This window comes from Chenopodium quinoa, unplaced genomic scaffold, assembly GCF_001683475.1.
Source record: "Chenopodium quinoa cultivar QQ74 unplaced genomic scaffold, ASM168347v1, whole genome shotgun sequence".
NCBI classification, from domain to species: domain Eukaryota; kingdom Viridiplantae; phylum Streptophyta; class Magnoliopsida; order Caryophyllales; family Amaranthaceae; genus Chenopodium; species Chenopodium quinoa.
The window spans coordinates 368,792-386,015 of NW_018743284.1; the positions used below are offsets into that span (position 1 = coordinate 368,792).

Below are 17,224 nucleotides of genomic sequence, written 5' to 3' on the forward strand. Positions count from 1 at the left end.
ATATTACTGTTCACATGCGCAAAATGTCGATGTACAATAAAATTATTGTAAACCGGGGGCATGCAAAAGTTTTTGCAACAAATAATGAGTAAGTAATGTTAATTATATTGATTAAACTAAATAAAGCCGGATAAATAACTACTTGTAATTATGTAGTACCAAGTAGTTTAATTTTCAATTATTTTATCTACCATATTTCCACATAAACAATAAGCTGAGAAGATTTAATCAACGCCGCTTCCCTTTAAATCACAAATATATATAGATCCGAACATCAATCTTCACCATTTTACAAAGCATTAATAAAGAAATTTCTTTTAAGAGAACCCACTTCATTACCTCGCTAAATAAACTGTTATCCAAACAATTTAATTATGAATCAGATCTAATGTTTTTTTCTTGCCGTTATAAGTATAGCGAAATTTCTTTTTAAATAACGACATAAATAACCTCTATCCTTACAAAAAAGTTACTGACTCGTTATAACCAGATACAAATTTGAGATTCTCGAAAAAGAAAGGTGGCAAGAATAAGAATTCAATCCACCATTTTAGGTCATCCAAAACATTAAAACCCAACTAAAATCCGGTTTTTTAAATCCGAGAAAGATAAATACTACTTGAGATAAAATAAATCCGAATGTTCCAATTTAGACCCCATTTGATAAAGAGGAGTTCCAACGGATGAAGATGCCAAGTGTTGACAAAGCAAAGAAAATAAAAAATGTCCCTTTTTATTTTTCACTTCCCTCTTTTTTTCTTTCTCTCTCTTAAATTCACGTAATATTTGTTGTAAGAGGAGAGAGAAAACAAAAAGAGGTGAGAGAAAGAGTGGAGTGAGAGAGTCGTCGAACTAGTTCTTTTCGAAGCTCTGATTCACTACTTGTTACATCAAAATTCACTGTAAGTTGTCAAATTTCTTGAAGTTTTCATTCGATTTGTTGATTTTCAGTTGTTATTTGTCATTGATTTTGTGTTTTTTGTTGTAATTATGATTGTAAAATGTCGCGTTTTGTCAGCCTAGGGTTTTGGTGATGAGTGTGAATTTGGTTGGTTTTTGCGTTTGATTTGGTTTGAATTTCGTGCATTTAGCTTGTTATGGTTAATTTTACTGTGATGTTGGTTGTGTTTGGGGTTGATTTGAGGTGTTTGTGGATCCGACCTTGTTGATTTGGTGGAGAAAGTGGTGAATTGGTGTTTTTGTGGTGTAATTTTTGGAATTTGTGTGTGTTTATGATCTGATTATGTGTTATTCAGGTTTTATGATGTGCAAGATTTGATTTTTGTTGAAAATTCTTGGTTTTCAGGGTTTAAGAAGTTGTTGAGGGTGAAATTCGTTTGTTTTCTGCTGAAAGAAAGAAGCTTTAATTTAGCTGACTGTGGGATTTGATAATGGGGGAGGAGGATGCGAAGTTGGAAGTCATGGAGACTGTTATGAATGGGACCAAGTCTCCGGTGAAGGAGGCTGGAACTGTGGTGGAGGAGAAAGAAAACGGAGTCAAAGATATGGTGGAAGAAGATAAGAAAGACAAGAATGATGGCAAAGCTAAGGAGAAAACAGGTGATGAGGGCAAGGGGGAAGAGAAGGTGGATGAAGGCAAAGAACCTAAAGAAGAGGACGCCAAAGTAGAGGAAGGCAAAGAGCCTAAGGAAGAGAAGAAAGCTGAAGAAGAGGAGGGTGAAGAAGAACCTAAAACTGAGGCGAAGGAAGAAGAAAAGAGCTCGAATGAAATTGAGAAGGACGTTGAAATGACTGAGAAAAATGAGAATCTGGAAGAGAAAGATGAGGGTGCTGAAGAGAAAGTTAAGGGTTCAGAAGAGAAGATGGATGAGGAGAAAGAGAATGACGATGAAAAGGTAGAGGGTAAAGAAGAGGCAATGGAGAGTGGAGAGGAAAAGGATCATGAAGAAAATGATACAGAAGAGGTGAAAGGTAGTGAAAAGGGAGAAGAAGACGAGAAAATTAAGGAAGATGAAGAGGAAAAGGGGAACAAGGAGGAGAAATCCTCAAAGAAGCGTAGCCGGGGAAAGGGTGCTGAGGATAAGGGTGCAGATAAGAAAAAGAAAGTAGTCCAAAAGGAGTTGGAGCCTAGAACTCCAACTATTGATCGCCCAGTACGTGAACGGAAATCTGTAGAAAGGTTGGTTGCAACAATCGAGAAAGATAACTCTAGGGAATTTCACATCGAGAAGGTGCTGTTTGCATATTTCACTATTCCTTCTAGAAGTTTTTTTAAACTCTTTATCCCCTGGAATTTAGTTCTCATTTTGCTTGATATTGCAGGGTCGCGGCACCCCACTGAAAGAAATTCCCAACGGTATGTAGCTCCTTACCCTACACTTTTTGATCAGATTTACTTGAAAGCTTTTTATTATATATGCATTATTGCTTCAACATAGGCTGTGTAAAAAATTAAATCTAATAGTAATAATGTTCCTTTTGAAGAGAGAAATTCTTAATTATTATTTTTTTAATAAAAAGTACTCGTATTCAATAACTGTGTTGTGTGGATTTGATTGCTGACCAATAGTTAATTTCCCTTTTGGTTTTAGCTTTGAACTTTATCTCATTGAATGGTTCATTGGTTCTGTTATGTAATTTCATTTACTTAAAGCATGATTTGAACATTTATCTTACCATTTAAAGACTATGAATGAATTGCAGTGTTTTGTATTTTCATTTATTATCTTGCTGTTTTGGCTTTCTGGCACAAAATGCTGCGTCTATGGCATTTTATCAAGTGAACTTATTATATGTGTTCATAGATATTATTGAATGGGTTTGAAAGATTGTATTTAAGATGATGATGCATGAATTAGTTAAACTGTTGCTATAAATGATTCAGCCAGCTAGCAGTTTTCTAGTTTTTCCTGTTTGTGGCATAGAGAAAGAAGTATTAGTTTTGATCTGTTAGTATTGCAGACAGAACTGTGTATTTGGCTGGAACAAAACTTATGCATGGTGGGATAAATTATTATCTTTTGCAGCAGATTGCTGTGTGATTGTATAAGTGTATCTTTTTGCAACAATTTTTGTGATTGTAAATTGTATTAGTATATGTACATTGCTGTTCTGCATCTTGCTATGGACTTGGTTTACAAATTCTAATCTAGAGCAACCTCCAGGCTGGAAAACCTCATGCTACTGTCAGGCCTCAACTTGAACCTGGAGATGTGAGGTGACTGGTCGGAGAGTCTTGCTTAGTGTTGTTAACTTTTTTCGATGCATTAGATATCTGTCTTGTTATGAAGACTTTTTTATGTAACATTGAACCTCCCCTGTCATGTCCGCCTTTTTGGTAAAATGTGATATTGACAATAAACCTGAGCTAGGATGTACTCATGTTTTGTGTAAAAAAGCTTCATGTCAAAGTGTTGATAAACTCTTTTCATTATGTAATATCATTTGAGTTTGTTGTTGATGTAAATGGTATATAAATTGTTACAACACGAAATCTAATTCTTGCTATGCTTAGATGTGGGCATTCTTTTAAATGAAGTGATTTTCTGCTTGATGAACTGACTCAACCAACTAAAGCTTCCCTTAATAAGAGATACTATCATAGAGAAATAGCCTATCAATGAGATATTTGTTTACTGATTTGTAACTTTGTGAGCTCATTCATACTCTCTCGTGGGAGTGCTTAGATGGATGAAGTTCATTTATCGCTCTCTATTGTGGAAATGAATAGTTGGATGAGCGAAACAAGATGTAGAGGTTACCGGTTCAATCTAGCTTGTAGTCATGGACCCCTCCACCTGATAATTTTTTTTTTTTTACGTTAGATACAAAAAACAGTAGAATAAAGTTTCTGAACCTTCCACAGGGTAGCGAAACATGCTCAATTAATAGTCCTCTCTCAAACATCATATATAAAAATCCATTGATGTGGGTCGCCTAGTTTCATGTATGATGTGCTTCTTAACATTAGGGCTTTTCATCTTGTTTGAAGCAATAGTGTTTCTTTGATGGATTATCTCAAAGTAAAAATGTAGTATCTATCTGTAGGATTCTCTGGCTTTATAATCATGTCCACTGCTGTATAAATAAAATTCTTGCTACTGTATGGTGTTTGGTATAGAAATATAATTTCCCCCTCACCCCTCCCCCCCCCCCCCCCTCTTCTGATGTTCCTTTTGCATTGCAGTTGCATACAAGCTATCCAGGAAAAAGAGTGATGAAACCTTTAAGATGCTACATATGATTCTGTATGGAAGAAGAGGGAAGGTGTGTATTTGCAGCTCTCTACTGACAAAATCTCTTTTTGTTATGGCTCAATTATTTGCTCCATCTTTGTTGTGGAATTCATATGTAATTTAAAATTCCTTATTAGTAATTGATTTATAGTTGTTTAACTTACTGACTTATTCAATAGATCGTGGACATGCTTTGGGAAGTAATGATAATTAGCTAAGAGTATGTTCCCTCTGTAACATATTGATTGTCACTTCTGCTGTTTGAGATTGAACTTTGATCGTGAAATTCTCTCATGCTATTAAGATATAGTAACATGAAACCAAAGCTTTATTTCCAAAAGGATAGGTCGTCTGCATGAAACCTTCTCATAATTTTTGTAAATTTACAATGAGAGAAAATCGCAGTCAAATTATAGGTGTAAAGTGCAAGCAATTGTTAATGTATAACATGACATGCTTGAATGAATGTGATGCTAATAGTAGCTTTTATTCAACTTCCAACATATTTTGAAATCTGTAGCTAGAAGGTCAAGAATTCTGTCAACATCATTTATTTCAGCATTTACTTTTATATTACAAAAGAAATATGGTTTGATAAAGTATCATTGCTTACTTGCATAGCAATGATGATTTGAACTTTGAAGTCATTAAACCGGGTACATGCAGAGAAAATAATAAGATGACGGCGGACTGTATTTTGCTATTTTTATGCTAAACCTTTGCAGTCGGTTCATCTTGCCAAACGCTGACAATCTATAAGATTAAAGCTCTAAACATTGTATAAATTTCCTAGACCTGCATCAAATAACTGTCAATTTGGTTTTGATTGACCTTTTACACTCTTGATAGTAGTACAGTCTATTTTGTTAATTAGCAATATGGATTTGTCATATCAAATTAAAATTTGCCTGGAGATGTGAAAACTCATGCACTCTGATTTGGAATATTTGGATTTTAAGAATTGATCTTATATGTAAACTGAGTGTTTAGGGTTTCACTCTGAAATGATCATGTTTTCGGTTTTAAGATTTTTTTTTTTTTTTTTTTTCACACTTCTACTTGTATACGTCAAATGATAAATTTTGCATTTAAGCTGCATATCCAATTATTATTAATGCGGTGAAACTCTTTCCTCCTTGAATCACATGATCTTTAAATCTTCCATTCTTTCTGTTAAAAATTATCTTGTTTTTGGATGGGTTGGTGACGTGGTGCTGGTTTTGGAGATAAGATCTATCTGTTTGCTAAAGGTGTGAACCAAGATTCTATACTATAAATGTAAGGATTAACAGCAAGATGACAAATATAGACGCATTTATAAAGGGGAGGATGTATTGTCTAATAATTAATGAATTACTTTGATTTATTTAATGATGTACTCTTAAGGGAGCTGTGGATTAACTTAATGATGCGCTTTGATAAAATATATTGTTCGCCTTAATAAAATGTTTCATTGGAAGATTGATAGGGGATTGAACATTATTCTAATTAGCTTCTTTTTCTCTTGCAGGCAACTGAATTTAAACGCAATATATCGCGGTTTTCAGGTTTTGTCTGGCATGATAATGAGGTAAATCACAAATTTTTTTGTGCAGGGCCCTGCACTTGTGAACTTACTTTTTCATTATCTAAATCAGTTTTGAAGAACTAGATGTCCAAGCTTCTGTGTCTTAATTTTTCTGCGTGTTTTTGGTTGGTGATTTATAAGTTTTATCTGCAGCACATTGTTCAGTTCTTTTGTAATAGTGACCTATATTCTGATATATAAAAGAGCTGGCCCTTTTTGTTACCAATTGGCCTTGTCTGGCTTGTTTGCTTGCTGATTTTTGTGTTGCATTAAAAAACATAATTTTTAAGATTAAAATGGATTGGATGTCTGATAGTCAGACATTGTGGGCAAGAAATAATATTAGTATCATAGGCATCATCTAGAAAGAGTAGTCTAGTTTATGGAAATCTAGGAAATCTATGAGCTGCTTAAAATTTGCAGTCTAAGTGATCTGTCATTAATAATTATGGGAATTAAAGAGCACTTTATCAGGAAAAAGACAGGTGTCACAGATGGTTGTGTGTGTGCCCCTTGACCTTGTTCAACAAAATTAATTGAAGCAGGGTTGTATGATGACTTTAATGTTCTTGTTACTGCTGCTCCTGACTTTGAATTAAATTAAGGAAAGGCACATCTAAGTTTCTTAGCACTCCTTTGTCTATTACTGCTGCTTGAACTTAATTTACTTGTGGAGGGAAAGTTTGTCTTAAGTTTATTAATCTAATTGCAGGAGAAGCAGAGGCTGAAAGTCAAGGAAAAGTTTGACAAGATTGTGAAAGAGAAATTGCTGGACTTCTGTGATGTGCTTGACATACCAGTTACTAAAGCCACCATTAGAAAGGTATGTCAATTGATTTAAGTTTCTTTGTATTATCATTGCCATGCCACTTTCCCTTTAACTTAGGTGAATTTATAATTAGATCCCAAGTTTCTGACAGTCATCTGTGGTTAATGTGAAGTGAAATCATGAAATGGGTTTCCTTGATATTACCTACCTTCCTCCTATAGAAAAAACCTTTTAAACACTGGAATTTCAATCTTCTGAATATGAAGACTAGCATGCACATGTACTTTAGCTGACAAGGCAGCATTTGAAAGTAAAGCCTATTGGAATATACTTTTGTCTTGTTCAGCATGATTTTGCTGATCAATGTATTACTTTTCAACATTTTTTCATGTATAGCTATTTGGATTGAACTTTTTGTAGAAATAATTTTGAATGTTTGAATTGTGATACTAAGTGTTCAAAGTATTGTACAGGAAGATGTTGTTGCCAAGCTGCTTGACTTTTTGGTTTCTCCTCATGCTACTACTACAGTTTTACTAGCAGAGCAAGATCAGGTTTGTAACAAAGATAGTGGAAGTGAATCTGTCATTGCAATGTGTAAAGCTGCTTATATGACATTTCAATTACCACTGCTGTTTGTATGCTATTTTGCTGTTTTAGGGCAAGAAGCGCAAGAGGTCTGCCACAAAAAGTGCATCTAAATCAACATCACCTAAGGGCTCTTCCAAGGTTCGGATCCCCGGTCTCTATTTGCCATTTTTCCAATGCTCCTAGAATTTATACTTGGTTTCCAAATCATTATACTTCTGTACTCTTGTGTCATTAAGATATATGAGATAAATATATACATCATTTACATTGTTTGCATCCTGTCTTTATTAAATTTGTTTCCTTTTTTCGTTGGCCATTATGGTTGCAGAGCCGGAAGAAGGCTGGCGATGCTTCTAAAAAAGAAGAAAAAAAGACTACTTCAGAGTCTGATGATGAGTCTGCGGATGAGGAAGAAAATGAGGAAGGGAAGAAGGAGAATGGAATTGCAGAGAAATCTGAGGATGAGAAATCTGAGCAGTCTGAGAGTGAAGAGAAAAAGGACATGTCTGAAGATGACTCTGGAGAAGATACACCAAAAGAGAAAGCAAGTTCAGGAAAAGCGAAACAGGAAAACAAGAAAAAGACTCCAAGTGTAGAATCTTCAGGAAAAGCTGCTAGCAAAATAGTTGTCACTCCTAAGAAAGCTAGGTCAGTGCCTAAAGGAACACCAAGAAAATCATCATCAAACAATTCCAAGGTTTTTGAGAGCAAGAACTCAAGCCCTAAGGTGTTCTCAAGGAAGAAGAAGAAGGAAGAGCCGAAGACAGAGAAGTCTCCAGCTCCAAAGAAATCTGCTGTTAAGGAAAAACCTGGTAAGTGTAAACCTTTAAAACATCTGTCCAACTTAAGCACCACATGATATCTATCCGGATACCCTGAAAATGTTCCACCTTTACTGTCATGCTTATTTTATACCGAACATTATTAACCGGCTTGGTTTATTCTCCAGCAAAAGCTGCTTCTGAAATTGATTCTGTTTGGAATTAGGGGGGGGGGGGGGGGGGGGAAGATAATTGTGAGTAATAACTTGCAGAGTTCTTTTGAAATAAATCATGTTAAGTTGCAATTCTTGTAGAGCATTTACTGCTAAAATACTACTGTACTAGGCTGTGGGTTTGATTCGGATTTAACATTGATATCTGTCTAATTGTTATCATGTTGAAATTGTACATTATTAAGTATGGTTGCTTAGGTTGTGTGTCAAATCCTGAATTAAATCTTTAAACTGAGTTTGCTCTGTTATCCTGAAGGTAAAAAGGCTGTGAAAGGGAAGGAGAAATCCAAAGAAGACAGATCAAAGCCAAGTGATGATGAACTAAGGAATGCAATATGTGACATTCTAAAACAAGTTGACTTTAATACGGTAAGAATTGAGTGTTTATAATGTGTCCATGTCTATCACTGTTAAAAAAGATTGCTGAGTGTTTCATGGACTATCCATCCCTCATTGTTGCTCTACACTTACGTGCATTTGGTGTTAATTGACTTTAAGTTCTAGTTAACTTGTTCTGTCTTGCTCTTAAATGACTACACTTCCATCACCATACTATATGAGACCTGGGGTGATCAGCTTATGCTAACCCTTACCTCTAAGCTAAGCTGGAGAGACTAGCAGAAGGTGGTACTTGCTATTCTGCCTGAATTGTACAAAACTACAAATTATATTATTTCTGCGCGGGTATTGTGTATCAGCGCTTTTTTGGGCCTTTTGATGGCTTGTGCAATTGTCACACTGGGATTTGTTGTTTCTGTACATCTCATTTTTTCTGCTTGCAGTTTCATGTTTGTGGTAGTTATATGTAACATGTGCCTTGCAACACTTGGAGCTTATGCCAGTCACTTTCCTCACTGATATGTTTTTTTAATCTACAGGCAACCTTCACTGATATTCTGAAGCAACTTGGTAAGATCTCTCTTTTAAATCTGGTTTTCTACAAATTGTAGACTACAATATCAACATCACTAATTCGCAAGATATGGTGTAGTCTACAATATCTTACGAGTTGCTGATGTTGATATTGAAAATATGGCCTACTAACGTGATGATCTTCTGAGATTTTTGATAGCACCTGCGGTTAGCCAGTCACTAACTTTTTTCCCACCTGCAGCCAAGCAATTCAGTACTGATCTCACGTCCAGAAAGTCATTGATCAAGCTTATGATACAAGACGAGCTTACAAAACTAGCTGATGAAGCTGATGATGATGACGAGGGAGATGAGGGGGATGCTGAAAAAAACCGAAGCCCAGCCTGCTAGCAAAGAGGTGGAGGCCTGATTTGTGACACAGCAGCAGAACAAGTGGTAAAATATATGTGATCATCTGTCCATACCTTCGTTTCTGCCCTGGGGTTAAAGAAATTTAGATAGTATTAACTTTGCTTTAGTATCGGGCCTTGCTGTTTAGTCTAAACAAGTAGCTGTAATCTATCGATAGTTGTTTATAATATTCTGGCAAGCAAACTAGTCTTTTGCTAGCGATAGTATTAGAACAGTTGATGCTCATGCTGCTGAGTACTTAGAACAGTTGATGCTCATGCTGCTGCAGGATGCAGGTTGTAATATACAAATTTAAGAAATTGTTAGGTCTTTTACTTTTGAGCTTTTCTAATTTAAACCAACTTTTGTGGACCAAAAGGGTAGATCTTTGTTGATCATTTTTCAACTTGGGTTGAGAAAGAGGCCTTTCTTTTACTCTTGACTTAAAGTCTTGATTTCGGATTTTGTACTAGTTTTTTCTGTTGTATAATGTTTCTTGTCATCCCAATTCTCTGAATAAATGAGTTATATTATATGGTGGTAGTTAGTTGTTGGTACGCATGAAGGAAAAAGATGCTATGTAAGATGGCGACGTAGGTGGGGATCATGAGGTTGATTTCACTTAATTTTCCTTCTCCCTGTGTTTTTCACTTGGATCAACACTGGATGACCTGAGATCTTGACACGAGGGGATAAGCCATTACGTTTTATGTCGATTGAAGCATTTGTATCCAAATTGATCTATTTGTTTTTTTTTTTTTGGCAACAATCATGGATATTCGAGTGTTTTGAAAATTGATCTGTTCTTTTGGCAACAAATCATCGATATTCTAGTGTTTTGAGGAATAAATCGTGGAAAAATTGCATATTTATAATGAAGAGTTAATTACTCTGTAATTATTTTGGCAACCGAAATTAACATTTGTGTTTTTTGTTTGTTTGTTTGTGTGCAACTAATCGACCAACATTACATTGAGCTTTTAAGGAGTAAATTGCATATTTATAACGGGTAAATTCTTATTAAATCCAAAGAACAAAAACCTTACGTTATTTCAACCTTTTTATTAACCTGAATTAATAATGTATTTTGGCAAATGATTGACCGATATTAGTGTTTTGGAAAATAAACCGCATATTTATAATGAAGAGCATAAGAGGTAGTCGTGGACAATTATTTTTTCTTTCAAAATTTGCTATCTGCCCTTTCAACGGGCTAAATGGGACGATCTTAGTACTGAGTTGTTCATTCCATGAATAGCTCTAGCATACAAACACGTATCAAGACCACAACTATCAGAATAACTACGTGATGAAATTATACTACATGTTTGTATTAGATAATGAAGGATTGAGATAATATGACACCTGTTTAAAAGAAGGTATTACTATAATGACATTAAAGAAGTATGCTTTATTATCACGGGAGTTACATCGGCAACAAACTACTCAAGAATTACTCCATAGCAGTATAGCACATAGAAATCAATTGTACAAGATAACTTCTTTTTTTTTTTTTTTTTTTTTTTTTTGAGGAAAAATTGTACAAGACAACTTGCAAGGGCAAGAAACAACAATAGCAAATTAGCAATGGATGAATTGGTGATGAAGGATGCGAGTATCATAATCATGTTGGCAAAGTGAGTCATAGGATACCATCGACTGTCAAAATCATGGTTTCACCTAGTCACTTATGGACAAAACTCTTTTCCACTCAATGTAGTGGAGCATTTATTCAAGTACTAAGCCTAAATAAAATAAGGGTACAATAATACAAAAGAATATGATAAATTTATTATGACACGTATGAAAGTATTGAGTAGGAGTTATAATGAAATTTATTTTCTTTAAAACATTAAATTGGAAAATAAATCGGGCTCATTCAATTTATTTGATTTGTTTGAATTTACATCGTATATATATTTATCTTATGAGTTATTAAAAGAAATATTTGTATTTTACCACCCACAAATAACTCAGTTTATAAAATTACCACCCAAAAAAAATTATTTTATATTACCACTTATAAAAGACAAAAAAAAAAAAAAAAAGATTTTACACTTTCCATTAAAAAAACCGTTAAGTTTAACGTCTTATATAAAACATGCTTTTTAAATGTTTTGGGGGGTCATTTTTGTCCTATAGGTCAGCTTTGAAGTCAAAATTTACAAAAAATGATTGAGAATGCCTCGTTTTGCATATTAAAAGATACCTTGATTTGCGTGACACACGCAAAATGAGGCAATTTTGTTAATTATTTGTGAATTTTGACCTCAAATCGGACCCTATGGACAAAAATGACCTCCAACACCTTTAAAAAAGCATGTTATTGGCATGAAAATCAATTTTTTTTTTTTTAAACGTTAGATTTAACGATTTTGTTGGTGAAATCTAAATTTTTTTATCTTTTATAAATAAAAATTTGTTTGGGTGGTAATTCAAAAAATGGGTTATTTGTGGTGGTATTAGTGGCAGATGTAAGCCATTTGAGTGGGGTCCCTTGACCCCACTTGAGCATAAAAAAAAGAATTTTTTTTTAATAAAATTAATTTTTTTTTCCAATAAAATTACTTGTTTTTATATCAAATGACCCCATTAAAATTAACCAAATACATTTTGACCCTGTTAAATATTTTTTCTAGATCTACCACTAGGTGGTATAATACAAAAATTTATTAAAATGTATAAAATTAGCTTTTTTGATCTTATATGAGCTTGTTTTGTACTGTATCCAACAAAACTCCTTCCGTAATTTACGATATTAGTTATTCTCAAAATTACAGGTCACCTTTTATATATAAAACAAAGTATTCACTTTTTTTTTTTTTTTTCTTTTGAAAGAAAACAAAGTATTCACTTTTATTTTTACAATACTCCGTAGTTACTTAAAGAATACAAAATTAGATGATGTGATGCTTAAATATCTCAAAAAAAAAAAAACAATAATTTTCAAATCATTTTCACCAATGACAAGTCAAATATCAAGGTAATAATATTGCCCAACCAACTAGGTTTTCTTAGCAACATTAAATATTGTCTTAAAACTACACGAATTATGTAGAGATATATCGTGATATTTATGAAATAATAGTGGAATTATAGTTCAAATATTTAATGCCATAAAAAGGCCCAAATAAATATATGACCTACCCCATTATTATTATTATTATTATTATTATTATTTGTTTTTTTTTCCTTGATGTAACACTATAGAGATTGATCAACTAAGATAATGTTATCCTTAACCGGCCAAACAGAAATTCTTAAAACTTCTATGCAAGTATAAATTATGTGATTTTCTTAAAAAAACATGGAGTACATAATTATTAATTATTATTATTTTTAAAAAAAAAAGTATTCAAAGGGGCATATTAAAACTGCCAAAAAAAAAAAGGTGATGCATTTTATGACCTCTGAAGCTAGGAAAAGGTGATCGAACATCTTTGGCTTAGAAAAATTATTCCATGTTTTAGAGAAAAAAAAGGGTTTCTCTTTTAAAACCTTACTCTACATTCGAATTTACCTATTTTACATCTTTCCATCATTTTCATGCATCTATTCGCTTTATTGCCTACCTTTTTTGGACCATATATGCATCAAATTTCAAATTTTAGAAACACAAACTTTAATATGAACAATCTAATCTTACCTTCTCTATGGACTTGTTTCATATTCATTTGTATTGAATTTTATGCAGGTAAAAAAAAAATGTGAAAAAATGGGTAGCAGAGTGTGAATTTTAACTGTAAAGAAATTTATCATTTAATTAAACATCGTACCAGAAGAATTGGGTTTGATAAAAAGGAGATGAGAGAGGGTGTAAAATAATAAATTCAAGCTTATATTATATGAAGTACTTTGTAATACAAGATAATTTCATGTCTCATTCTTGTCACACAATCACCTTTAACATACTCCTACCTCCTTACAATTAATAGTCCCGTCAAAAAAAAAGTCACACAATGTCGATGAATTAACATATTTTCTAAATTATTTGATGCGATAAATTTCTAATATGTTTCTAGCTATATTTTAATTAAAAGACATGGAGATGATGAAACTGGGTTTGCTATTTAAAATACTATTTTTTTTTATTTAATTTTTTTTTTAACAACCATATCATATCCTTAATGATAAGGAGTTTGACCATATTATAATTAATTTAAATCTAGATGGATTATATTAATATTACTTAACCATTTAATTATCATCATTTTTACAAAAGGAGAGAATACAAGACATGACAAGGATTGTAAAAAAGGATGTCAAGTGTGCTTTCTAAGAAATATATTAATGTCTAATGTAAAGTAGGAAAACACTCTAAGTATTCAAATGAGTGAGCATTCATCAATCTTTCTTAGACACTTGGATGCTAGCAATTGGATGATAGTAAAGAGAAGATATTTGCACAAATCTTCGAATATAAAATTTGATGGTCAATTGATCCCAAATTGAGGTAATGGAATATCCTACTGCCATGTCACCTAGTACAATCTACTGTTCACATCCCCCACCCCCTCCTTCCAAGAGCACAAATCGCTCTTACTAGGGATCGATCCTAGGACCTCCCCTAAGAAAGGTAGATGACAAATCGAATGTGCTAAATTTTGCTTTAAATTTACTACATGTTAAAAAATAAATGTTGGGCACATCTTATTTATAAATTGAGATTACTATATGTGGCAGTCGTCTTAAACTCATATCAAATACAAGATGTTTGGAACAATTTCTAAATAATCAAACCAAACTATTTAATCTGAATTATATCAAATTCATGTTGAGTTTCAAGCAATGTTACGTATTTATGAGCCATTATCTTTATAAAATTGGTTAGAGAAGTTCACGAAGAACTGAGCTTACTTGAAAGACAAGACTTGACAGTCTTGAATCATATTAGTGACCCCTTAAATCAAACACGTTTCATTTCTAAACAAATAAAGTTGGTCCCTCAATCTTGTACATAATATCTTATACCTTTAATCTCAAACCATATGTATCATGACTCAAAAAAGACAATCAACCACCTAAATTGAATCGAGAATAGCTAAACCAAATTTTCATTACACATGACTTAATCAACTCATTTTCTACATTAATATTAGGATTGATTTGGTAAATATATCATTATGAATTATAAAATTTGCTACTTAATATTACGTTTTTGGGTTTACAGAATGTTCCGGCTTCCTAATTGTCTAAGTTAACTGTACATCAATCAACTCCACTTTCACAACCATTTATTCATTTTCGCGCACTATCTATTCATATAGACATAACTGTAAGTCTGTAACTGTTGCGAGTATTCAGAAACAAAGCGAGCACTTATCACCACTCTCCTCTCCAATATAGTGGATCCCAATCATCCCTGCACCACTCTTAGTACTCCACATGTTAAAAGCCACCTAGATGAATGGTCAACATCAATTCTCCCACATTAACCAATCCAATCCAATCCAATGAACTTATCACCAAACAACGTCTTAGAATCTTCCACGTATCTTCTTCAAACAATCTTCTTCTTCTTTTTATTTTTCTTCTATATAATATTTTCATTTTTATTATTTTCTTCTTCTTCATTTTCTTCAACAGCTAACAAATACTCCATTAACCAAAAAAACCGTCCTTTCTCTTCGCGAACTTTCTCATCTTTCCTCCTCTTTTTTTCTCTCTCTCCCCTAAATTACGTCCTTTTCTTTCACTTTTTCTCTTGATTTTTTTTTTTTGCTGATTTCACCTGAATTTTGATTCTAACACTCTGAAATTACTCCGATTCTGTACAATTTTAACAAAACTTGTCGGTTTCGATTTGGTTTTTGGATCATTTGTGGAGAATTAGGGTTTTTTGGATCATTTGCGCAGAATTAGGGTTTTCTAATTTTGTTTGCGCGAAATTGTGATTTTTTGAAGAGATAGAAGTTGAATGTTTGAATTCAGAGTAGCAGTTGATTCACAAGGATTCGAGCAGTCGAGCTTCTTTAATTGATTTTTTTGATCAAGCTTTCCTTCTGTTAAGGTAATTAATCGAACAAATTCTTCGCTAATTTGTTAATTTTCTAGAGAGAAATTGAAACTTTGAATCAATAATAGCTATTGTTTCCAGAATTTGATCAAATTCTAACTCATTTTCTGTAAGATTACGTTCTTTTAGCTAAAAATCGCATATTATAACCTATTAATTCCACCGATTTTGTAGAGTTTGGTTGAAAAATCACGTTCAAATAATTTTTTTTTCAGAATTTGCGCGAAATTGTTGAGAGGAGAAGTCGAAGAAGAATTCAAACTCAGACGAGTTGACCGAGTTGACTCATGGGTGACTCGGACAATGACTCGGGAGGAAAGTCGAACAACTTCAGCCGCGGAGATTCATACCCGAAAGAGCAGGACCGGTTCTTGCCGATCGCAAACGTGAGCCGGATCATGAAAAAGGCGCTACCGGCTAACGCGAAAATCTCAAAGGATGCAAAAGAAACGGTTCAAGAATGCGTTTCGGAGTTCATCAGCTTCATCACAGGAGAAGCGTCGGATAAGTGTCAACGAGAGAAACGGAAGACGATCAACGGTGACGATCTTCTTTGGGCGATGACAACGCTTGGGTTCGAGGAGTATGTTGAACCGCTGAAGATTTATCTGCAGCGTTTCAGGGAGTTGGAAGGGGAGCGAACCGGGCTTGGACCCCCGGTTCAAGGAAATAATAGTAATAGTAATAATAATAGTAACGGAGGAGTTGGGGTAAATAGTGGAAATGGTGGGGGTGTTTTTGGAATTTCACAAGGTGGACACGTGTATGGATATGGTGGTGGCGGCGGCGGCGGGGTGGTGGAAGTGGTAGTGGGGGTAATAGAGGGATTTTGACTTATGGTGGGCCTGGTGGCGCTAATGGTGGGCCGAGGTGATATTGTTGTTATGTTTTGTTGGGCCCCCACTAGGTCTTGTAAGTAGAGTGAGTGGGGTGTGTGTATTTTGTATTATTTTTGGTATCTTTGTAGGTTTTCAACTATTAATGTGAAATTAATTGGAGTTTGGTAGCTCTAGAGATTAGAGTGTACTTAAGAATGTGGTTTATTTTGGGCATGTCATTTGATAGCTTTGGTCATAGTGTACATAAAGCATTAAAAATTTACAATTATGGATTGGAAATTGAGGAGAGTTGTGAAAAACGTGTAAGAATTGATCTTACTATCCTTATAGTAAGGTATGAGATGATTCCATTGAATTTGCTTGCAAGGCGCAACTAGTTTATGACACTTTTCTTCACTTCTTACCTCTATCAAACTTGACTTGTATGGTGGTAATTACTCTGATTAGTAAGTATAAAAACACATACCTCATCTTTCAATTCTTGTCAATGGTAAAATAGGTGTATGTGTTAGAAGAAAGTAAATATTTGATGCTTATGAGGATGAATTATATGTATATGTACAACGAAAGTCCTTTATAAAATCCCATGATAATGTTACATCCTCATAGTAATACATTTTTTCTCTGTTAAATGACCAGTCGTATATCTTCTATAAATAGAAAGACAATTATCCCGTATATGCAATAATATTCCTTGTTAGTCGTTAGCCCTTATTAAATGATATAATACTGATATGGTTTTGAAAGTAATGCCGGCTTGAGGTGGCACCAGTAGTATTATGTTCAATACCCGATTAATCATTTTAATTTAAAAATTCATAACTTTGAGGTGTAAATTATATCTATATTTATTTTTAATGTCGTAATAATTGCTCCATTTTTTTATTTGGCAGATATATTAGGATACCATCACTCTCCTTACCCTTAGGAGGGCGGTGCTGCCTTATTAATCTTTCTTTCCTCTTTCTTATACTAGGTAATGTGTCATT

At 33.7% G+C, this 17,224-nt stretch overlaps 1 protein-coding gene and 1 pseudogene across 1 annotated transcript; both read left to right on the forward strand.

The window, feature by feature from the left end:
• Positions 1 to 755: 755 nt before the first annotated feature.
• On the forward strand, positions 756 to 9,852 carry LOC110735497 (protein DEK). The gene is given in 13 exon segments (XM_021915688.1): positions 756 to 902; positions 1,307 to 2,192; positions 2,284 to 2,317; positions 4,148 to 4,227; positions 5,707 to 5,766; positions 6,476 to 6,586; positions 7,006 to 7,086; positions 7,193 to 7,261; positions 7,452 to 7,935; positions 8,374 to 8,486; positions 8,996 to 9,026; positions 9,232 to 9,362; positions 9,364 to 9,852. Coding segments are annotated over 12 exon segments (2,031 nt in total). The 5' UTR covers positions 756 to 902; positions 1,307 to 1,391; the 3' UTR covers positions 9,400 to 9,852.
• Positions 9,853 to 14,935: 5,083 nt separating this feature from the next.
• Positions 14,936 to 16,534, forward strand: LOC110735498 (annotated as a pseudogene).
• The last annotated feature ends 690 nt before the right edge of the window (positions 16,535 to 17,224 follow it).